Raw genomic sequence first — 22719 nt, 5'->3', positions numbered from 1 at the left:
GTAGCAGCGTTTAATAGATCATCCAGTCAACTAGCTCCTTCCCGTGCCCGGCTGTGATCACCAACCGACAGAAGCGATTGACGCAGGAAACCGGGCACCTTAAGCATCAATCACCGCTTCCCATTCAAAACATGAACGATGAAGGCACGAAAATGTGAATGAGCGCGGAGGTTCCTTCCGATGCCATTGCAATTAGAGGTATCTGAAAGTGTTTTCTCTATTCCATGCCATCTGGTTTTCTTCTGAGTGGCTTCAAACGTCGATGCTATGAATAAATATACGTTGGGCTGCACATGATTATCCACCCAGCTCGCTAACAATCATCCAAAACTCCCACCTCCCAAGTCAAGTTTCCCTTTTTGCACCGATCCCGTCCATTTCCCTACCCATGCAGGAAAAGAAAAACTCCCAGAATACTCGTTGCCATGCTGAACGCTCATTAAAAACCCGCAAGAACCGACAAAAGAGACAACAAAACAACACCCTTCCGTCCGTAATCATCCCAGCATCCAACCGCAAACGACACCACGTCGTCCGGCCCATGGAAACTCTAGTACGCCGAGCAAACCGGCGCAAAATCGAAATACGCCAAGTCGACTCCGCCCTGGTTGTTCAACGACGTCCCGGGAGCCGCGCACGTTGGATAGGCAGCAAGATCGAACCGTTTGCTACACACCTCCGTCCCCTCAGGCACCTTCTCAGTCTCAACGGCGGCGGCGGCGGCGCTCGCAAGGTCCGTCGACGGCACAGCCTTGACGTCCAGTACCGTTGGCGGGGTGAAGGATTCGTGGTTGTCGTCACCCACCGGCGCTTCCGGGGAAACCGACGAAGAAGAAGAAGAAGCGTCGTCATGCCCAGCAAGCAGCGCTTCGTCCTGGATACCCTTCGTCTCGCTCTCGTAAGCCTCCGTCAGGGCGGCGATGATGGCTTCCATCTTCTCGAAGGCGGTGGCGAGGATCTCGGTCGACGCCGCGAAGACGGCATCCTTAGATTCGGTTTCATCGACGGGCGTGGGAGATGGGGGTAGGTCGGACGGGCTGACGCTGGCGGGCTGCTCCGACGCTTCTTCGGCCGCGGGGGGCTCTTCGTCGACAACAGGCAGGGCGGAGATGATGGCTTCCATCTTCGCGAAAGCGGTGGCGAGGATCTCGGTCGTCGCCGCGAAGACGGTGTCCTTGAAGTCCTCGACGTCTTGAGCCGCCATACGACCGAGAGTGTGGTCGGCGGCGGCAGGCTCCTCCGGTAGCTCTTCGTCAACAGCGGGGGCTTGAGGGCTCAACGTCTCGAGGACAAAGGCCGTGACGATCGCGGTCGACGTCTGCGTAGCGGTAGCGGTAGCGGTGACGGTAGACGTATGCAGGACCAACGCCTCCTTCTCCAGCTGCAGGTCCACCGTCACATTGTCGAAGCCAACACCCGGCAGCAGCTCCACCCCGTCGAACCCCAGCCGGCTACCCACCTCCATCACATCCGCCGTCTCCCTCACACCTCCCACACAAAGCGCCCACACCAACCCCACGACCAACACCCAATTCCTCCAATCCGCCAGCACCACCCACGCCGCCCTCGCCACCAACGCACCGAGCGAAACCTGCCTCTCCGCCTCCCGCGCCCTCGCCAGCCTCGCCTCCCTCTCCTCCCTCACCCGCCGCCTCTCCCGCCTCACCGCCTCCTTCACCTCCCTCCCCACCCGCTCCTCGGCCAGCCTCCGCTCCGCCGCCGCCGCCACCGCCGCGTCGCCGATCAGCCGCAGCCGCTGCGCCTCCGCCGCCTGCTCCCGCCCTTCGACCTCCGCTTGCACCGCTTCCGCGCGCTGCGCCGCCGCGGCCTGCTCCTCTGCACGCGCTGCTGCGACGGCGAGTTCGCGTTCGGCCTCGGCTTCGGCTTTGGCTTTGGCGGCGGCTTCGGCGGCGGCTTCGGCTTCTCGTTGCGCTGCTTCTGCTGCTGCTGCTGCCGCCGCCTCTGCGGCCGCTAGCTCAGAGGCAGCAGCGGCGGCGGCGGCAGCATCAGCAGCAGCGCGGACACGCTCCTCCTCTTTCTCCTTCTCCCTCTCTTCCTTCTCCTTCTCCTCCGCCGCCGCCGCCGCTTCCGCCGCCGCACGCTGCTCCTCCTCTTTAGCGGCCGCCTCTGCTTGCTGGCGCTGCTCCCTCTCCCTCTCCCGCTCGGCCCTCGCCTCGCGCTGCAGCGCGCGGTGCTGGGCGGCCGTCAGGTGCGGGGTGATGGCGACGTCGACGCGCTCCATCTCGGCCCAGGCGGCGGCCCAGGCGCCGGGGGAGGCGAGCAGGCCGTTGGCGGCGTAGGTTTTGATGGTCCAGCGGGTGGAGGAGGAGGAGTAGTTGGTCGAGGTGGTGGCGGTACTGGCAGCGGGGAGGTGGGCGTGGCATTCGGGGCAGAGGACTTCTTCTTCTTCGTCTTCGTCTTCTTCTTCGTCTTCTGCTTCTTCGGCCGTGGGGGATGAGGAGGTGGTGGTGGTGTTGGTGGCTGCTGCGGTGGTGGCGGAGCGGCTTGGGCTTGACGTCGGGGGAGGAGGCGGCGTCGGGGAGGCTGCTGCGGTAGGCGGTGATGTCGCGGTGGGAGGTTTTGGTGGGGGAGATGGCGGGGCTGCTCGCCATGGCCATGGTGGGCCGCTTCTGGTGGTGTTGGGCGAGGGGGAAGCAGTCCGAGGGCATGTCGGAAATGGAGGACGGCTCGGTCAGCTGGGTGCGGTTGGAGAAGCGACGGCCGCGGCCGGAGCTATGCGAATTGATGGTGTAGCGGCCGTCGGAGGATTGCGATGGAGGACCGAAGATGTAGTAGTCGTCGCGCTCGACGGGCTGGACGGGCAGGTCGGCGTCAAGGAGTGGGTCGTCGACGTCTTCGAAGGGGGTGATGACGGCCGGGTGAGTGGTGACCTCGAAGCGGTCTTTCAGGTGGATTGCGGCCATGGCAGGAATGTGGGGGGGCAGAAATGCGGAACAGCAGTGGTGTTGTGTGATGATGGTCCGAATCGGGCAAACGAACAGCAACGGCAAGCAACAAACCCCCAGCGACCAAAACAACGGGCAGACAGAAGCGAAAGGGGGAATTGGATGGTGTAGCAGAGCTGAGGTCTGGAAGTAGGCATTTATCTCGAGCGGCGGCCGGGATGGCTGGCGTTGGGCGGGCGCGAGGCGGCACTAGGTCGTCAGTCGGTGTGCCCGCCGCCTGATTCTGACGACAGAGCCAATCACTAGCCGCCAGCGCAGTCCGAACCTGGCAACCCTCCACCCTTCCCCAGACCCTCGACCAAGCGCATCGCAACCTCGCCTGGCGCCGCTCTATCCTAGCCGCCACGCCCAACCATGCACCACCGTTGCTGCCGCACCGTTGAGGCCATTGGAACGAGCACCAGCGGCAACAGCATCTTGTGCGACGAGTCGTTGCGCTGCTGTTCCTGCTGCACCTGCGCCCGAGCCGTCCCAGCCACCATCTTTTTCGCCTCGCCTACCATCAGACGAACGACCCATATTACGCCCTGCGCTCGCGGTGCCGTCTGAATCGTACATCCTCACCTTCTGCCATGCTTCCGCCAGGCCCGTTGGGCCGCCGCATCAGGAATTGGCGTGCCCTCGGTTTGGCCGCGGCCTTGGGCTGCTGCGAAGGCGCTCTCAACCAGCTGTCACCGCAGTGACCGGTGAGACAAATCCGCGTGCATTTCCCGCTGCAACCACAACACATCAAGCCGTCTGCTGGTTCCAATGGTTCCAATGGTTCCAATGGCCTTTCCAATGTATTGGCCATCTCGTCATCGGCGTCTGAGCTTTGGCGCCAGAAGTCGTCATTCCCTGATCAGGATTTCCCCGTCAGTGTGCGAGGCTGGGAACGCTCGGGCGCTTATGCGGGGGGCCCGAGGATCCACCCGCTGTGATGATGCGCGCATCTGGAGATCCGAGCTCCACCGCTCCGCCGGCTTCTTTCTAGACGGCTCTTGGAAGAATCGAAGGTCCGAACGCGTGTTTTGTTCCAGATCCTGCCGCTCATGCCGCGTAGAGGAAGGCGTTGAGCGGGGTGACGTTCCATGTGTTCGGTTGTCTAGCTCAGGGCAGGATCCTCGGACACACTAAGCTGCTCCACTGGTGAACCATCCTCTACTACAACTGACGTTACCGCCCGTCCACACGATGCTTGTGACGGTACGGAAACCTGCCACAATTGAGCCAAAGCTTCTCGTATTCCGTCTCAAACTCTTACTTCCTGACCCTTTACACTGGTCATGCCCTTTGACATCATTGTATAACCGAGACGCCCCTTCCAGACGCCCGCTAATGCCAAGATAGTACAACAAGCCCAGCCCCGACGCGTCTTGCTCTAAGCGTCCATGGCCTCCGACGGGGCCCCCTTCTCCGCGCGATCCATGGCGCGTTGCCTCGTCTTGGCCTTGGCCTCGTCCACCCACTGATCGTACGTGCCCTCCTTGACCTTCGCCTTGACGACACCCTTGGCCAGCTCGCCGACGAAACCGACGAAATTGTGCCTGCGCAGCGCATTCTCCCACATCCACGCCGTGCGCTTCTGCTCCTCCCGCTGGAGCCACTCGACGTCGCCGATGTCGCGGGCGCGGATGCGCAGGTCGCGCACCATGGCCAGCAGGTTGAAGCGGATCTCCGTCTGCGGGTAGCGCGCGATGCGGCGCTGCAGCACGGGTATGACCTTGTCCGGGAAGTCGTCGGCGGTGCAGGCGCCGTGCGAGATGGGCGCCGGCTGCAGCCCGTCCAGCTCGTACAGCTGCCCGTTGATGGGCGTGTAGGCCACGAAGTGGTAGACGTCGTCGTCGCCCGTGGCGGCGCGCTGCGTCTCGTCGACGAAGGGGGAGGAGCGCGCGAACGAGTTGTGCGTCTCGCGGATCAGGTCCGAGTTGGAGAGGGCTTCGCCGCGGAGCTGGGCCGCCTGTCAGTGGGCGCCGACGGAACGGGAGACGCAGGGGCATACGTACGTCGGAAGGAAAGGCCGTGGTGAAGTCCTTGAACTCGCGCAGATGTGGGCCGATGTCTACGTCGCCGTCCTTGTTCAGCAGCACCGACAAGAGAGCTTGGGTGCCGCAAGCATTCTGGATTGTCTGGGCGGCGAAGAAGATGTCTTCGGCGGCCTGGTGGTCGAAGGAACCGTCCCTGGGCGTGGCCGAGGGCTTCTCGTCGGTGGGGTATTTGAAGAGGAAAATGACGCCGTAGACGGGGCTGAGCTGGCGCAGAGAGTCGGGGTCGAGGGCAATGAGCTCTTCAAACTGCACGTCCTTGGCTCCGAGGTTCTGCAGCAGGTAGGTGAAGACGCCCTGCGCGCGCGAGGGTCAGCGGGAGAGGCGGAAGAGCAAGGAAAGGCAGCGCACAAACCGCGTCGGACTCGATAGTGTTCCAGCCTCCAGACATGGCTTGGTGAGGTAGCAAAGACAGGTGCGGGCGGTGGAGGGTTGGCGTGCGTTCGGACGTGGAGCTATGGCGGCGATTGCCTCATCGCTGCCGCCCGCGGTTTTGCCATGAAACGGGCAGTCACCTGCTTTCGCTTAAGTTTTTGACTTTTTTTTTGTTTATTTTCTAGGCGGCCTGTGCATTGGAGCCGCGACGAAGCGTGCAGTGGCAGAGTGGGTAATCCGTAGTATAGATCTTATTCCGCAAGGGCGAAGGCCGGCGGAGCTGATGGATCCGATGCTTGATGTGTGTTTCCAGAGGCGCGTGGGGCGATACGCATCATCACAAGTTACAACTGCCCAAGTATGCCGGGCGGCCGTTATCACAAACGGCCCTTGCAGCCTTGCTTGCAAATGCGACCGGCCAATTGCAGCGGGCCAGAGGTGGACGGTGCGACGCGGTTTCCTTGCGGGGCTTGGCGCTCGCGCCAGTGCCCGCACGTTATTTCTCTCCACCGATCCACATTCCTCACCTACGCTTTTCAACTGCAAGCTTTGCACCTGTTGCTGGGCGGCTTCCTGCTCATGTCTTAGCTGCCCCCAATTGCTCGTCACCTGCGACCACGTCTTAGCTGCCGCTGTGCATTGAGCGCTGAAGTCCCACAGATCCACGCCCGTTTGTCTCGCCTCTGCTGCGTATTCTTATCAATTGAATCCCCTACCGCTCAGTCAAGATGCTTGGAGACGCTCAGCTGGATGCCTGCGAGTCTCAGGTCCGGTCGTTCCGCATGATGAACGGCCAGTACTACGAGACGCTGCAGGACATCCTCCGCAAGTACGAGAGCCTGGTCGAGGACTATCGCATGCTCCGCAGCGACTACGAAGAGGAGAAGGAGAACCGCGAAAAGTACAAGCGCCAAGCCCGCGGCCAAGAGAAGAATCCTTTCGTCCTGCTGCTGGTCGACGGCGATGGCTACACCTTCAAGGACCACCTTATCAAGAACGGCCGTGAGGGCGGCGTCAATGCTGCTCAGCTTCTGGCCACCGAGATCCGCGATCGTCTGCGTAAAATCGGCTCTCTCGACCACTGCCGCGTCGTCGTGCGCATCTACTCCAACTTTGCTTCCATTTCCCACGTCCTGAGCCGCCAAAGCCTCGTCGGCGCACATGCCCGCTCCATTGCCCCGCTCGCTGCCGCCTTCACCGGCACCAAGGGCTACTTCGATTATGTTGATGCTGGAGAAAATAGTGACAATGTCTTCACCAAAATCGAAGGTCAATCATCTCGTGCAATCTGGACTGAAACACGGCTGATCATCTGAGTAGAGACTTTCCGACTCTTTGCCGAGGCTGGCCAGTGCAAGCACATCTTCTTTGCTGGCTGCCACGATACTCGTTACATCCCTCTCCTCAGTCCCTACTTGGGCAAGGCTGACAAGATCACCCTCATCAAAGCCCCCGCTCACCAGCCAGAGTACCATTCACTCGACCTCCCGGTTGAGAAATTCTCCTCCGTCTTCCGTGATGCTCCGCTCCCTGGTTGGACCCCCAGTACCGCTGCGACCAAGGGCGCTGCCAGCAAGCCGACCCTGGCCCAACCAGAGCCGGTCAATGGTTCTCTCAAAGAACGCAGTAATGGCGCTACTTCGAAGAACGAGCCAAGTGGACCCAGCAGTCTCGATGAAGAGTCGCTTGGTCCCAAGCCGTGCCCTATGTTCGTGCGCAAGCATACATGCAAATTTGGCAGAAACTGCAAATTCAGCCATCCTCAACCAGGCTTCGACTCCCCCCAGCCGCCTCAGATCAAGACCAAGAGCAAAGAATCTTGGCGGGATGGCAACGCTTTCGCCGACGATTGGGGGAACAACACGCCGGAACCACCTGCCTATGGAGATGACTGGGGTGCAAGCTCGAAGAAGCCGGCCGGCTCGGCCGATGACTGGGACAAAGGCCCCAGGCAGAGACAGGGCTCTGCCATCCAGTCCAAATTCGCTGGCGACTGGAGGGAGGGCCCGAGGCCTTCGACCGCTGGTTTCTCCGAGGATTGGGGCAATGGACCTCAGCAAAACACCAGGAACGGGTCCGTCTCCAGCACCAGTCTTCCTCCTTATGCCAAGAGGCAAGGCTCGATTTCGGAACTTAGCATGGGTTCCCGGCATCAAGAGGAGACGAAACCACACCCGGCCGAGGTTCTCCGAAGCAAATGGGCATCAGACACTCCGGAGCCGCCCAAGGCCAAGGATACCATGCCTCCTCCTGAACGGCCTGGGCCCAAGAAATTCACCAGCGCTTTCACTACTGCAGCAGACCTTCCTCGTCCAACGCCCGAGACGGAAGGCTTGATTCCGGTCAACAAATACGGCGACCGTCTGGACTTCTACCTGCCCCGTCCCACGGCTGAAGAGTATTCCGCATACAATGCCATGGCCAAGGAGCCCGGAAGGAAGCCCTGCAATTCATATCAACTCCGCGGTCATTGCCCCTCTCTTGCAGCCGGCATGGACTGCGAGTTCGATCACAACCCACTCAGCTCGGACCTTTTCCACGTTCTAAAGGTCATCGTGCAGGGCTACCCTTGCCCGAAGCAAGGCGCTTGCCGAAAGTCTGATTGCTACAATGGACACGTCTGCCAGCGCCCGGGCTGTCGAGGAATGTACCCGTGCAAGTTCAAGGGTGACTACCGCGCACACAACCTGGATCCCAAGGTTGCCGAGTGGGTGCCTGCCGTCGACATCGCGGAGCGTGAGGCGGACGATGCATCCAGCGTCACCATGGGCGATGAGGTTCCGGAAGCCGCGCCTAGACCAGCCGCTGCAGCTCCTCTTGGAGTCAAGGCCGAAGCGGAGGAATGGCATCCGGAGGCGGCGGCATGGAACCCCGATGTTGCAGATCAAAAGCCGCAACCCACTATGAGCTGGAAGCCGAACGCGGCGGAATGGAAGCCAGAGGCTACTGCCACCACGGCCACCCCAAGCTTCGATCTGAACAAGGGAATTTGGAAGCCCGATGTCCCCAGCTGGAACCCGACCGCAACGGTCTGGAAATCAGGTGACATCGATCGAAGCGACATTGACAGCGACACGGACAGCGTCGCGCCCCAGCCTGAAAAGGAGATCCTGGACCTCGGTGCCGACGACAACGCGGTCACAAGCATCTTCTCACCCAAAGCGCGCGACGGCCGATTCGACAGTGTCGTCCAGACCGTGGCCGCTCCACAGCCCGATCATGCCAAGCCCCTCGTAGACACTTCGACGGCGCAAGCCAACGGAGGCGTCTCGAATGGCAGCGAGCCGCCTGCGGCGGACCAGCAGCAACAGGCGGAGACGAACCTGATGGACGACGACTGGGGTAACCCGCCGGACGGCGCGGGTATGACCTTTGCCGAGACCGCTGAGCCGGTCAACTTTGACGACGACTGGGGCAGCGCCCCGCCCGGCGTCGACAACCCAACCCTGGCCGACGAAACCGTCGACTTTGCGGACGATTGGGGTCCCAGCAATAAGACGACGGCGGGGAAGCCCCAACCGCACATGGCCCCGCGCCAACAGAACCACGGTGGCCAGATGAACAACAATCAGTCGAGGCCGGTGTGGTGAGTATGACGGCTTCGGGTCGCTCTTTTGTTTCTTTTGCACCCTCACAAGCAGAGCCCCTGGTAACATCGTGTTTCTCGACGATAGGCCATCGGAGATTGAGAAGCAGAAGCAGAGCAAAGAATACGACCACCTCTTGTGGGTTCGAACAGTCGACTAGAACTTCCACGCAACCAGCGAAGAACCAATAGCAAATACGCAAAGTCCTGGAGATCTTCACCATCTTCCGGGATAAAGTTGAAAAGAGATATGAACAAAAAGTCGAAAGTTCTTTTTCTTCGACAAACGACCCCCTTCGGACTGGCTCAGCACTGACAGATATACAATTACACAACCAATTACAAACAAAGCAAGACCCTGATGAGATAAAGAGGAGTGAGGGAAGGAGATACTGCTACTCTGAGGAGTGGTTCACTAGAAACGGGACCACCTCCTTCGAGCTGGCTCACCGAACCCCATTCTTCCGGACTGGCCCACAGTCCAGTACATTTTCTCCGCTCGATCATTCTGCACATTTACTGAATTTTATTACTTTACACACCCAAGCGGCAAGGGAACGGGGAGAGAGGGAGAGATATGTAGATGTTTTGATAAAAGCTCGGGAAATCGAGGAAACCCAAAAGAGGAGAGGAACAATCTACGCTGCTGGGACTCGCTACCATGGGCTTCGTACAAAAATACCCACCGTACGTTCGTATTGCTTTGATTTGTCGAGTTTTTTTCTATTGGTTTTTCGCTCTCTTACCACACAACCTTGCCTGACCCAATTGGATATACAACGAACGCTCTAGGGCCATCTACCATCTTATTTCCTTTTCTACGAGTCTGTAGCAAAAAGAAAAGTTTCTTTTTTGAGAATCCCACGGTAAAAAAAAAAAGTGGAGCGGAAAAAGGAATACGTATTCAGCTAGCATACAAGACTTGTTTGAAAAGGCAATAGAGATTGGAGTTTGGCCTGTTAGAAAACAATTGCCCTCGAGACACTCGTGCGTTTTTAGCCGCGTTAGCAGGACAGGTATGAGCGGGAGGGTTTGAATCGGTTTGTCGAATAGCAGCGCAAAATCTCAGCTCGCTCATGGATGATGGATGGGAAACGAATGTGGAATGATGAACGGCGTGATGATGTCAAGTCTCTTCTTGGCAGACGGATGATCAAGGGGGGAAGGGGGGAAAAACGAGGGTGGCCTTAACGGAGCGGGATGGGATGGGTTGAGTGGTGACAACGCAACACAAGCTAACGGCTGGTAGATGTACATAGAATGGCGGGGGGCCAAATGACGGCTTAGCATTGATGAATCAGCCACGTATCGTGGTTGACGGACATGCATAACTCATGCCGGTGCCGTCCATAATAATATTGGACATGCATGCGAGGCTAGGAGAGAGGGAACAAAAAAAGTGGACGTAGGATTACTGCTGAGGGCAAGCACTCTGCTGCAGGTCTGAGACCTTGTTTTTTCTATTTCGGGAGACGATGCGAGCTGGGGCAAGCACAAGGGGGAGGATCCGGAATACGCGAGGCGCGACATGTGCTCTGCGATCCTGATGCTCACGGATGGGCCGCCGGGCCGCTCCTGTGTTGATGGTCAACTTAGCGCACATGACTATCGAGAGTAGCACGGTACACAAGAGGGAAAGGCAGCGAGTTGAGTGGGCCGAGGTGACGCGATGAGCTCGCGGTTGTGGTGAGTCAGCAGGGTTCCATGCCCGAAAGAAGGCGAGGCGGCACAGCTCGCTGAGTGTCTCCTCTCAGCTGGTCAAGGTAGATCGGTTGGCCGATGTCGGTCTTCCCATTACCGGTTTTCTTTCTGTTCGTCTTTTCTTTCCCACTCTCACCGCCCAGACGGCACAGGCGCATTGCTTCCCGGTCTGTTCCCGCCGATCATCCATGCCGGGCCTACACGCTCGAGGTCGGTGGGTGGTCATTCGGGTCGGCGGCGGACTGGCCGGTAGCCGAAGCAGCACCTGGCTGGCACTTACCCCTCACTCCACAGCGCAACGCAAATACGAGGAGCAAGGCGACAGTTCGGTTGCAGTGCGGGGGACATGCGGGGAGACGACTGTATAAGGAACGGTGATGTGGGCACTATCGACGGGAAGGCGGACGAGAGTGCTCGTGCTCGTATGTACAAATGGCAGAAGCGAATGGCCCGGAAGGATACGAAGGGATGGGTCGGTCGACAGGTCCGATTCAGGAGGTTCGGCTGGCAGGAAGGATCTAATGATGACGATGGAGATGGATCTTCTACAGCCTTCTGCCTGCCCGATCGAGCCTCATCGACGTGTATTATTCTCCGCCGCCTCGCTGAACCGAGGCCCGTGCCTTCCTTCACGCGACAGTCGGGGACGCCACCATCCGAGTTTTCATTGTAGCTTTTCCCCTTTGCTCGCATGCGTGCGAGGCGAGAGCGGCTCATTCCCCGCCACGAAGGAAAATTTCCTCTGTTTTTGTCTTCAATATCGAAGGTCGGCAGTCGACAGAGGGTTTTGAGTTGGACAAAGAATGGTACAGTCGGGCCTGGCCGGCAATTGAGGCAGAAGCGGCAATGGGCGAAAGCTTACCGTCAGTAATCCGTAGTCATGCACGCGGTGATGGGCAGAGGGAAACCATGGTTGAGCAGCGGCCAATGAGAATTTTGACGGCAAGACAGCGGGCGGCATGGCCGGTACGCCGTTCTTGGAGTGCGGACGGTGTGGGGCAGACTACAGCTTGGGGCCCGGTTTGTGCAGGCGGACAAGGTGCAGTTGTGAGATTAAACTGCGCTGATCGTGCTAGCGCAGCGTGGAGGATGGGCGGCGATCTCGACACGGTGCCCGTTTTCGAGCCGTGCGCCGCCAGTCGTGCAACGGGCCAGGCACGCACATGGCGGGCCGCCATTCGAAGACTCGATGTCCAAAGGCCCGTTTGGGCGCGGGTGCGGTTGCCACGACGGAGAGCCCGCCAACCGCGACGCGGCGGATGCAGGAACGCAGCGCGGAGCTGACGGGCAACGACGGTGGACGAGCAGACGGACTGCTGGCCGGCCGGCGGCCGACGCATGGCGCGAGCGAGCGAAACACGCGGCGTGGAAGGCGTTTCTGAGCGTTTCTGAGCACTCGGTCGCGGCGGCGGGCGGGCGATGAAAGGAGAAAGCGCAGGCGAAGCCACTCGAAGCCCTCCACGACCGGCCTGCAAGCAATCGGCCGCACGCCAATCATCGACCCGCCTGCCGTCTGGCTGCCACCCATGCCGCTGCATGCATACATACGAGCACCACTCGGCCCTGCTGACAGCGCAGATGCCCTCTCGCCAGACGCAGCACGAGCTGCAGCCTGCTGTGGGGTGACCTTGAAGCAGACGTTGGAGGCTGCGCTGCCCCGGAAAGTAGCGGCCGCCGCCTGCCGTTGCACCTGCCCGCCCGCCGGCCAGACCTTTCAGCTATTCTTGGGGTCTCGTCCGCAAACATCCAGCTAGCGCCTTGCCACCGACACCCACCACTGAGACCCCCAGCCCAGCCCATGCCAGCCACCGCCCAGTGCAGCCCGAGCAGACGGTTGCCCGCGCCGCCAGCGTAAATCCATCCTGCTGCCCCGCCCGCCCAAAGCTTGGCCAGTGACGCCATGCGCCGTCTGGCGAGACCACCACGAGGACCGCCCACTGCTTGCAGCAACGCCGTCGACACCCATTGACCGCCTGTCTCGCCCGCTGCCGAGTGCTGGACGAGCCGGGACACGAGCGCGGCGCGCCATTGGGCCCTGCTCGGGCCAGGACCAGGTGGCAGCCCGCTGGAGGCCGCTCGCGGTGCTGGGCTGTCAATATTTGTTTTGCTGGCCGGCTGGTCCGGTGAGTGGTGCGAGCTGAGGCATCCTGGTCGCCGCGGTGCCTGCCCAGCATCTGCTGTTGAGCCGGCTGCATTAGCTCCCCGCTTGCGTGCCCTACCGCCCCAGACCGCCGACACCACGCCGTGCCCCATCGGTCTCCTATACGGGATGCAGCCTCTTGCAGCCCGCCGAATGCGCCGGGAATGCTCCACCTCTCATGAGACCCGGATGAGGTCACAGCCGTTAAGCTTCCTGCCGAACATGCAACCCTACCCCAAACCGATCGAGCAAAGCCTGCTGCCCCGGGGGAGGGATATAGAGAGCCTCCTCCTGCCTCCCGCTTACTTTGGTAAATCAAGAAGCCAGCCCCGTGCTTTGATCCAGCCCCGTCAACGCAGCTCGCTCGCTACGGTTGCTTGAAGCCTTCGTTATATACCTGTCGCTATCCACCACTCAGCGCCCTCCATCCAGACTCCGCAATCATGCGTGCCTCTCTCGCCCTCCTCGCCCTGCTGGGCTCCGCTCACGCCTGGGACAAGTCCTACTCTCAGCAGTGGAACTCCACCACCACTGTCCCGAGCACCCACACCTCTACTCTCGTCACCTACGTGACTACCACCATCTGTCCCGTAACCGCCACTTCGGAGAGCACCACCTACACCACTTTGACCACCTCTACTCTCACCGTCACCTCGTGCAAGGGAGGCTGCACTCACACTCCTCCGCCTCCCTCGTCTACCTACGCTCCGCCTCCTCCATCCTCCACCTACACTCCTCTTCCCAGTAGCTACACTCCTCCTCCCAGTAGCTACGCTCCTCCTCCCAGTAGCTACACTCCTCCCCCTTACACGCCTTCTACCTCCAAGACGAAGGTGATTCCTCCCCCGTCTTCGGCGCCTCCGGTCTACCCCAACAGCACCATTGCAACCTACCTCACGAGCACCTTCACTGAGCACACGACCACTTACACCACCGTCTGCCCCGTCACCTCCTCCACCGTCTCTACTACGACTGCCACCTCGGTCATTACTGTTCCTTGCCCCAAGTGCACCGGCGGTAGCACCACCACCGAGACCGTCACCACTTACACGACTACTTGGTAAGCAGCCTTTTTCTCCCATACAAGCTCCTAAACTGACTGCTATGCAGCCCTGTGACCACTTCAGCGACTTCGTACATCACCAGCGTCATCACCCACCCGACCACGAAGCCGACTGTCCCGCCATCGTCCATTCCTGAGACGACTCTTCTCCCTCCCCCGGTGACGACCTCCAAGACGTACCCAGTGCCCCCGTCTTCCGCCCCCGGGACGACTCCTCTCCCTCCGCCGGAGACTACGACCACGAGCAAGATTATCACGCCTACGCCATCGACCATCTACCAGACGACTACCCTTACCAAGTCGTGTGCGAAGTGCTCATCTGGCACCACTCTCATCAGCACTATCGTCCCAGTGCCTCCGACATCCGAGGTGCCCGCCCCCTCGTCGCCTGCGCCAAGTGTTCCAGCTCCCTCTTCTCCCGCACCGTCTGCCCCGGCTCCCTCTTCTGCTGCGCCGTCTGCCCCGGCTCCGTCTTCTCCCGCTCCCTCTGTCCCGGCACCTTCGTCGCCCGCTCCTTCTGTGCCGGCTCCCTCTGTACCGGCTCCCTCTGTACCGGCTCCGAGCATCCCAGCTCCTTCTTCGCCAGCTCCTTCCGCTCCGGCTCCTTCTTCCCCGGCCCCAAGCGTGCCAGCGCCATCTTCCCCAGCTCCGAGCGCCCCAGCTCCGAGCGCCCCAGCTCCGAGCGCCCCAGCTCCCTCGTCTGCTGCTCCCTCTGTGCCGGCTCCTTCTTCTCCAGCTCCCTCTGTCCCGGCGCCTTCGTCTCCCGCTCCTTCTGTGCCGGCTCCTTCCTCGCCGGCCCCGAGCGTCCCGGCACCCTCTTCCCCCGCTCCCAGCGCGCCCGCTCCAGTGCCCTCATCCGAGGTCTCAGCACCGCCGGCTCCCTCCTCTCCCACCACCTACGCTCCTCCGCCCGTCACCCCGGTGCCCAGTTCCGCCGTGCCCAGCACGCCGGCGGCCGGCACGACGACCGGCACCGCTCCGCCCCAGTACACCGGCGCGGCGGCTCAGAACGGCAAGCCTGCTATGGCCCTCATGGCCGGTGTTGCTGCTGTCCTCGCTCTCGTCTAAGTCCCGTACGGACAAAGGGAACCACGACGGTTTAATGTTCAATACTGTTTCTTTTTCTTCCATTCTGACGACACCATGAGACACCGTTTAATGTGCCCGGCACTTGAAACACGTGTCGGGCCTATCACGCTCCTTTACGATACCAACGACCACACCAAACGGAAAATGGGCGGGGGTGGGGTGTTTATCTGGATTTTCAAGGGTGGCAAAGGGGGGAACATTACATAGGCGATGAACGCTTAGGTACATCGAAGGCGGCGGGTAGTGGTTAGATTTCTCCTACCCTTTTTTTTTCTTGTATTCGGACGACTCATCGAAGTAGTTGGTTGGATGAAATTCAACGAACGGGTGTGCTTCGTACTGGTACGTGGGATTAGATCCCATGTTGTTTGGCCGCGGATAATGATGATCAATTCATGGCTCTCTTGAACATATCATTTGGACACATGTACTTCCGAAATATTCATGTGATGGCCCGGTTTTCTTGCTAACATTTTTTTCTACTACGTATGCGCGGCTTGTAGAAGAATCTGCTCAGACGGGGAAACAGTGGTCTGGTGTCAACGATGTGCGGTATATAGGCAAGCCGGGTGGTCAGAAAGGGCATCGTCGATCGCATCATCCGATATTGACGTGTACTTCTCCCCCCCTCAACCTAACCTACCTACTTCTGTTTCTCGTCTTGCATTTCTCCCCCTCTGGGATTTGTACGGTCCCGTACGTGACGCGACAGGCACAGCAAGGCGACCCGCCCCTCCCTCCCCTCCCGCACAGATAGGTACCACACCACTCTGGCCTGATTTTCGCCCGCTGCGTCCAAGGCCCGCCAATCTACCTAGTCCCCCTCTCCCCTCCCCTCCCCTCACCGCCCGGCCCGGCTCCTTTCTCTTGTTTTCTCTATCTTTCTCTTTCTTTCTTTCTCTCTCTCTCCATCTCTCTTTCTCTATCTTTCTCCCTCTCCCTCTCTACACAGATCGGTCGTACAACGCTGACCGCATGCATGCATGCATGCAGTTGCATGGCGTTCAATGCAAGCCATACCGTACCGTAACGTAACCTTTCTTCACCGCCACCCCTTTGCCCTCCCTGGCCCCCCGCCCGCCCCGCCGCCCCGCCGCCACCGTCGTCGTCGTCTTCGTCGTCGTCTTCGTCGTCGTCTTCGTCGTCGCGTGCATTAGGCAGGTAGGCAGGCAGGTAGGTAGGTAGGTAGGTAGGTAGGTAGGTAGGTAGCCTAATGTGATATGCGGGTTCGCAGTGTCTTTCATGCGTGTCGTGTAGTCGTCGTTTGTTGTTGTTTCGCGTGCATATTGCTGCGAGAGGCTTGGTAGGTGATTTATCGTAGTACCTACGCGGGGTCGGTCGGTCGGTCGGTCGAGATTGAGCGAGCGAGGGGCGGGGGGCAGGCCGTGGAAGCACGAGTCCGTAGGTTGATGAAGGGTCGGGGCAGGGCAGGCGGTTGCTGAAGTTGTTGTGCATACCTCACGACCGGGGCAAAAGTGCGAGCTCGCAGCAGACGGGAGCCAAGGGGAGAGAGAAAAGGAAATCAAAAAGAGGTCGTACGAGCAGGGTATTCCGAGAGAAAGAAGACGAAAAAATAAACGGAGGACGAGTTACACGCAGCGACCTCCCATCCTCTCCATCCATCTACAACGCAAGCAACCCCTCTAGGTCCTTTCCCTCTTTTCTTTTTTTCCATTCCATTCCGTTCCATTCCTTCCCTCCCTTCCTCCAACTCCCCCTCCCCCCCCCCCCCCCCCCCCCCCCCCCCCCCCCCCCCCCCCCCCACCCCCCCCCCCCCTCCCCCCCCCCCTCCCCCTCCCCCTCCCCCCTCCCCTTCCCAGCACCCCCAAAGCCCTCAAAGCCCCCTCCACCAAAACGTCTCCCCCACCTCAAACTCACCCCTAACCTCCTCCCCATCCCCACCACCACCACCACCGCCGCCGCTGATATCCCCAACCAACACGTCATACACCCCCCTCTCGACGCACCACGCCCGCCGCAGCTCGTCCCAATAGGCCGCCGCGTACTTCTTGCGCATCTGCACCGCGACGCGCTCCTCGGCACCGGGCGGCAGGGACGACGTCTTGGCGAAGCCTTTGAGCTCCTTGACGGGGCGGCCGATCGTCGAGGTTGATGATCGCGGGGCGACGAAGACTTGGACGACTTGGGCGCCGGGGACGGGGCCGGTGTTGCGGACGGTGATGGAGAGGGTGATGGTGGCGTTGGTGGGGTCGGCGGGGTCGGCGGGGTCGTCGATGTGGAGGGAGTGCGGGGCGAAGGCGAAGGAGGTGTATGACAGGCCGTGGCCGAAGGGGAAGAGGACGGCGCGGCGGGTCTTGTCGTAGAAGCGGTAGCCGACGTAGACGTCCTCGCCGTAGAGGGCGCGGCCGCGGTCGGAGCGGTAGTTGAGGAAGGCCGGGTTGTCCTCGTTGCGGACGGGGAAGGTGAGGGGGAGCTTGGCCGAGGGGTTGGCGCCGCCGAAGACGACGTCGGCGATGGCGTTGCCCGTCTCGTTGCCGCCGTACCACGCGTGCAGGAGGGCGGGCGCGGCGTCGAGCCAGGGCATGGCGACGGGCGTGCCGGATTGGAGGACGATGGCGGTGCTGGGGTTGGCGGCGCAGACGGCGGCGATGAGGGCGTCGGTGTGGCCCGGGAGGGACATGTGGCGCCGGTCGTAGCCTTCGGATTCCCAGTCGCCCTGTGTGGTGTGTTGGTGGTGGGATGTGGTGATTGTTGGGGGGAGTGACGTGTGTTGTTTGGATAGGGGGAGGAGGGATGGGTGGGACTTGGGAACTTACGTTGAGGCCGGCAATGATGACGACCTGGTCCACCTCCTTTGCCAGCTGGACGGCCTTGTCAATCTCAGCCTGCGGCTCGGTGACGAGGGTGCCGCCGACGCGCACGCCGCCGCCCGCCATGACGGTGGCGCCGGGCGTCTTCATGTTGGACGTCGTGCTCGAGCCGAACTGCAGGTACACGTCGTACGTCTTGCCGGCCTCGAGCTTCATCGTGCCCGTCTCCTCGACCGTGCCCGAGCCGAAGAAGGTGTCGCCCTGGCGCTGGTTCTCCGTGTTGTCGACGACCAGCTCGCCGCCGACGAACAGCTTGGCCGTGCCGCATACCGACACCCCGAAGATGTACTCCCCGCTCGTCTCGGGCGTCAGCGTGCCCTCCAGGTCCATCCAGAAGGTGTCGCTCGTGATGGCCGGGTGCTTGTAGTCGGACAGCAGGATATCCGACGCCTCGACCGCGACTTCGTCCACAGGCTTCCGCCCAGCGTCCGTCGGCGGCGCGGTGAAGAACTTGGCCGTCAGCCCGGGATTGCCGTCCTTCTTCGTCTTGGTCAGATGGCTCAGCACCGGCAGGCTCCGGTAGCCCACGGCGCCCAGCGCGTACTTCACGTCTTCCTTCTGCGCGCGGATTCCATCGTAGGGCGTGACGGCGTAGTAGGGAAGCAAGTTCGCCGACCCGCCGCCCGCGTACGCGGCCATCTTCGCATTGGGCCCGATGACGGCGAGGGACTTGTCCTTCCTGAAGGGGAGGACGCCGTTCTCGTTCTTCATCAGCACGATGCTGGCGGCGCCCAGACGGCGCAACGCCGCCGCCGTCTCGGGCGTGTCGATGGTCTTCTCGGGCGCGTTTTCCGGGATGTTGAGCTTGTCGACGCGGTTGACGAGCTCGAGGACTTTGCGCACCCGGGCGTCGATGGTCTCGTCGCTGATGCTGCGCACGCTGTGGGCGATGAGGGTTTGCTTGCCGCGTACACGGGGCGGGCCGGGCATTTCGAGGTCGAGACCTGCGTTGACCGAGTCGGCCGACGTGTAGGTGCCGAACCTGTTGCAAAAATTAAGAATTGGAACAGAGACAAAGAGAAAGAAAGAGAAAGTACCAATCGCTCATAACCATGCCCTCAAACCCCCACTCATCCCTCAAAATGCCCTGCAGAATCTCCTTGTTATCGCTCATATGACAGCCATTGACCCTATTGTACGCCGTCATATACGCCGCGGGCTTCGCGTCCCTCTGGGCAATTTGAAACGGCATCAGATAAATCTCCCTCAGAGCTCTCTCCGTCACGATGGAATCCACCGCCTGCCGCTCGTGCTCCTGGTCGTTGCACACAAAATGCTTGATGGTGGCGGCCACGCCCGTCTCCTGGATGCCCCTCACCGTGGCGGCGCTCATCATGCCCGCGAGGTGCGGGTCCTCGCTGAAGGACTCGAAGCCGCGGCCGCCGAGCGGGGACCGCTGCATGTTGGTCGTCGGGCCGAGGATGACGTGCGCGCCTTTGGCTATGGCTTCGCGGCCCATGAGCGTCCCGCCCGCCTCGATGAGCCCCAGGTCCCAGGTGGCGGCGAGGGCGGTGCCGCACGGGAAGCAGGCGGCGGGGACGCCGTTGAAGAAGCGGGTGCCGCGCACGCCATTGGGGCCGTCCGAGGTGCGGATCGAGGGGATGCCAAGGCGGGGGATGGGTTTGGTGTGCCAGAAGTCGATGCCTGAGTGTGTTGGTACTGTGTTTTCTTTTTCGTATGTGGTTGATACGCACCAGAGAGCAGCTCGACCTTTTCGCTCACGTCGAGCTTGGAGAGGGCGTCGTCAATGTCTATGGGCGCCATGCTTGTGGTTTTATCTTTCAGGAACCGCGCCCCGCACAGCAGGACGGAACAAACAAGAGACAAGAAGGAGAGCGTTTATCTTTTCTTGGGCCAGCGCGAGGGCTGCATGTTTTGTAGTCCCCTTCGCAAAAATCTCGTGCTGGCTTCATAACCCTGAACACCACGGACCCAGGCGCCCCGGTGTACCTGGTACGGAAGATTATCGGAGCAGTGACGTGTAGTCCAGTGCTCTCGTTGGAAGAAGAGGGGCACAGCGCCGATAAGCGGGATCCCGGCCCTTGATCCCGTTAGTTTGCTGTATCATGTCCATTTCTCCGGCAATGAGCCGCGGATCGATGCCGGCTGTTGATCTTTTGTTGGTAGACTCTGGCGGTGGGAACACCACCAAGCGTTGCTTTATCTCGCCCGCATGTACTTCCGCCGACCCGGTCGCGTGTCTCATGGCCATTCGTCACCGTTTCTGCCCCGTTACTCGACGCCGACGGCAGACGCGGAAAGAGACAGCAACAATTGCAATCCATACCGCTTCCGGCCGGCATCCGGTGACGCAGTGTGGGCCATCAGCCCTAAGTGAAACGAAACACCAAATCACCCGATCCATGAATCATAAGTACGTACCGTGTAGTCCGAAGCCGCAGAGATCAACTCGAGGAATATTCATTGCCCGATGGGGTACCAACTTACCAATATCCTCCACCTTGCCAACCCATCTGCATCTTCACCATCTTCTCCTAACCATCTCTTACCCTTTCAACCCCAGGATCCTCATCCCATCCATCCCCTCGCCCACTCACTCATCGTCATCCTCACTACTCCCGTCCTCTAACCCGCTATCCCACCCCTCCTCATACTCATCCGCCAGCGACTTCAACCCGTTGGACAACTCCTCGCGCACATCAACACCGACGAGGCGACCGACGAGCAAGCCCATGGCGCGGAGGCGGCCCGAGGTGGCCGAGGACGTGGACAGCCCGGTGCGGATGGCGAGGTTGTTGTTTTCGTTATCGAAGGAGAAGATGCGGGGGTAGCTGTCGAGGGAGGAAGGGAAGAGGAGGGGGGTGGTGTATCTGTCGTACCGTGTTAACGTTAAGAAGAAAAAAAAGAAGACCAGGCACCACTAACCTCTGCACCATCGGCCCTCCCGCAAACCGATCCCTCGCCCTCCGATTCATCGCCTCAACCTCTCCCTCTCCCTCCCACGCACCCCTCAGCGCCTCCGCCCGCCCAAACAGTCGCGCCTTCTTCCCTCCTGCCCCCCTCCTGCCACCACCACCACCCCTCTTCCCCCTCTTCATCATCGCCACAACCTGCTCCTCCGGCCCCAACCGCGACAAATCCACATCCCACTCCCCGCCCCCGCCCTCGCCCTCCCCCTCCCCCTCCTCATCCTCATACACAACACCCGTCCTCCCCGTCCTCTTCCCAGCCGCCCCATCCTCCCGCTCCTTCTCTTTCGCCCTCACCCTCTCGTCCAACACCTCCCTCAGCCTCCCCTCCCTCTCCACGCACATCCTCGCCTCCACGACGCGCCTGTTCCCGCCGTTGTCGAACACCGCCTCCATCTGCGCCAGCGGCGCCATCCTCCCGCGGTCGCGCAGACGAGACGGCAACGACGCGGATTCGACGAGCGCGGCCTGCAGGGCTGCCGTGTGCCAGCGCGAGGCGGGGTCGAACGATGCGCCGTCGAGGTACGCTGGCGGCGGGCGGCCGGACGCCGGGCATGAGGCGGCGGCGAGGGGGATGTAGGCGGAGGCGGTGGAGGCGAGGCTGTGGAGGGAGAGGGAGTGGTTGGCGAGCTGGGCGAGGCGCTGGGACCGGGATTTTTTTTCTGCTGCTTCTTCTTCCAGCCCCCAGACCCAGATGCTGAGCTTGCCGAAGTCGTCGCGGAGGCGCTCGGCGTAGCGCGAGGAGAAGCCGCCCCAGGCGTCGTCGATGGAGGTGAGGAGTTGGAGGCCTTGGAGTTGGTCGCATTCTTCGAGGAAGGGGCGGAGGTCGCTGGTGGAGGGTGAGTGAGTGGGTTGGGTGGGTGGGTTGGCTTGTCGTTTTTTAGGATGGGGGTTGGGACGTACCGGTCGAGCAGGTCGTGCTCCTTGTCCAGGCCGTCGAAGAGCTCGTCGCCCACGGCCCAGCTCTCGAACGGCATCAACTGCGACTGCAGCTCGTACTCGTGCAGCTGGATCAGCCCTTTCGGGTGATAGTAGACCCGGTTGTAGTCGGACCAGTACCGCACCGTTTCCTTGGTCAGCGCGGGCGGCTGTAGGCCCGTGTCGAGGGCTTGCTGGTACGCGCTCGGCGGGATGGCGGGCGCCCGGTGGGTGACTGTGGTACCGGGCCTTTCAGGATGGAGATGAAGAGAGTCAGTGTAGAATCGGAGGTGTGGTAGAAACTATGATTCCTAAAGGATGCCCCGCTGCTCGCCGGCTGTGTAGGAAAGAAAGCTCGCTTTCAACTCTGGGCTCTGCTCTTTCGAGAGGGGAAATGAAAAAGGAAATAGGACGAAACAGTGAAGCAATGTCTAACGGAAAAAAAAAAAGAAAACTTACCACAACGCCGCATTCCCGTCATCCTCGGTTTCGTAGAGGGCATTAATCTTCCGCAAGCTGCCAAACGCACCCTTGAGGTCATAAATCACCGCGCGGGGCATGAAGGTATCCGAGCCATCGGCGCCGATGCCAGGCCTGAAGTGGATGTCGTGGTCCACAGGCGACGGCTCTGCGGCTGTTGCATTCCCTTTTTCCGGGTCGTCGTACGTGAAATACGACTCCTGCGCGAGGCAATGTGAGTGGAATGTTTCTCACGCTCGAGCTGAAGGCAGAGGGCATGTACCTGGGCATTCCAGAAGTGCGTACCGAGGTAGTTGGCCTGCTGGCCGAACTGTAGTGTCACGATTTCGTGCATGGCTGCGGTGTTGAGCGGAGCAGCGGGGCGGACGCGGGCGCGGCGTTTGTCTCCGCCGAAGCTGCCGGTTGCGTCTCTAGTTCGGGCCGGAGGGACACGCCCAGAACTTGAGCAACCTTGACGACGATGGTGTTCTTTGCGGGAGACGGTGAATGTCTTGGCGCGAACCTACCCAAGTACTGGCGACGTCATGTTGTCTGTCCCCGCTTCCATGACTCTTCTTCACCTGGCCATCACTTCTGCCGTGACAAACTGCATCGTGCTTGTTTCTTATCTACTCCA

General features: G+C 60.8%; 6 protein-coding genes across 6 annotated transcripts; 2 read left to right on the top strand and 4 right to left on the bottom strand.

Annotated features, from left to right (window-relative positions):
• Positions 1-550: 550 nt before the first annotated feature.
• Positions 551-2924, bottom strand: BKCO1_5600046 (uncharacterized protein; the record flags this gene model as incomplete). The annotated part of the gene is made up of 2 exons (XM_020277407.1): positions 551-2630; positions 2686-2924. 2 exons carry the CDS (start codon positions 2922-2924, stop codon positions 551-553), a joined length of 2319 nt encoding a protein of 772 aa, XP_020126998.1.
• Positions 2925-4326: 1402 nt separating this feature from the next.
• BKCO1_5600045 (ubiquitin carboxyl-terminal hydrolase l5) lies at positions 4327-5381 on the bottom strand (the record flags this gene model as incomplete). The annotated part of the gene is made up of 3 exons (XM_020277406.1): positions 4327-4896; positions 4952-5287; positions 5346-5381. The coding sequence occupies 3 exons, from the start codon at positions 5379-5381 to the stop codon at positions 4327-4329; spliced, it is 942 nt and encodes a 313-aa protein (XP_020126997.1).
• Positions 5382-6093: 712 nt separating this feature from the next.
• On the top strand, positions 6094-8955 carry BKCO1_5600044 (zinc finger ccch-type protein; the record flags this gene model as incomplete). Its single annotated transcript, XM_020277405.1, has 2 exons — positions 6094-6634; positions 6686-8955. The coding sequence occupies 2 exons, from the start codon at positions 6094-6096 to the stop codon at positions 8953-8955; spliced, it is 2811 nt and encodes a 936-aa protein (XP_020126996.1).
• Positions 8956-13235: 4280 nt separating this feature from the next.
• On the top strand, positions 13236-14923 carry BKCO1_5600043 (uncharacterized protein; the record flags this gene model as incomplete). Its single annotated transcript, XM_020277404.1, has 2 exons — positions 13236-13852; positions 13903-14923. 2 exons carry the CDS (start codon positions 13236-13238, stop codon positions 14921-14923), a joined length of 1638 nt encoding a protein of 545 aa, XP_020127036.1.
• A 1855-nt stretch (positions 14924-16778) lies between these two features.
• On the bottom strand, positions 16779-19539 carry BKCO1_5600042 (beta-glucosidase; the record flags this gene model as incomplete). Its single annotated transcript, XM_020277403.1, has 4 exons — positions 16779-17621; positions 17722-18757; positions 18813-19419; positions 19470-19539. 4 exons carry the CDS (start codon positions 19537-19539, stop codon positions 16779-16781), a joined length of 2556 nt encoding a protein of 851 aa, XP_020127035.1.
• A 790-nt stretch (positions 19540-20329) lies between these two features.
• On the bottom strand, positions 20330-22437 carry BKCO1_5600041 (protein dml1; the record flags this gene model as incomplete). Its single annotated transcript, XM_020277402.1, has 5 exons — positions 20330-20606; positions 20662-21534; positions 21609-21872; positions 22083-22303; positions 22366-22437. The coding sequence occupies 5 exons, from the start codon at positions 22435-22437 to the stop codon at positions 20330-20332; spliced, it is 1707 nt and encodes a 568-aa protein (XP_020126995.1).
• Between the last annotated feature and the right edge of the window lie 282 nt (positions 22438-22719).

The sequence above is a fragment of the Diplodia corticola genome, assembly GCF_001883845.1.
Source record: "Diplodia corticola strain CBS 112549 chromosome Unknown scaffold56, whole genome shotgun sequence".
Lineage (NCBI taxonomy): Eukaryota > Fungi > Ascomycota > Dothideomycetes > Botryosphaeriales > Botryosphaeriaceae > Diplodia > Diplodia corticola.
The sequence above is the reverse complement of the archived record's forward strand: the minus strand, read 5'-3'. Positions and strand labels throughout refer to the sequence as shown.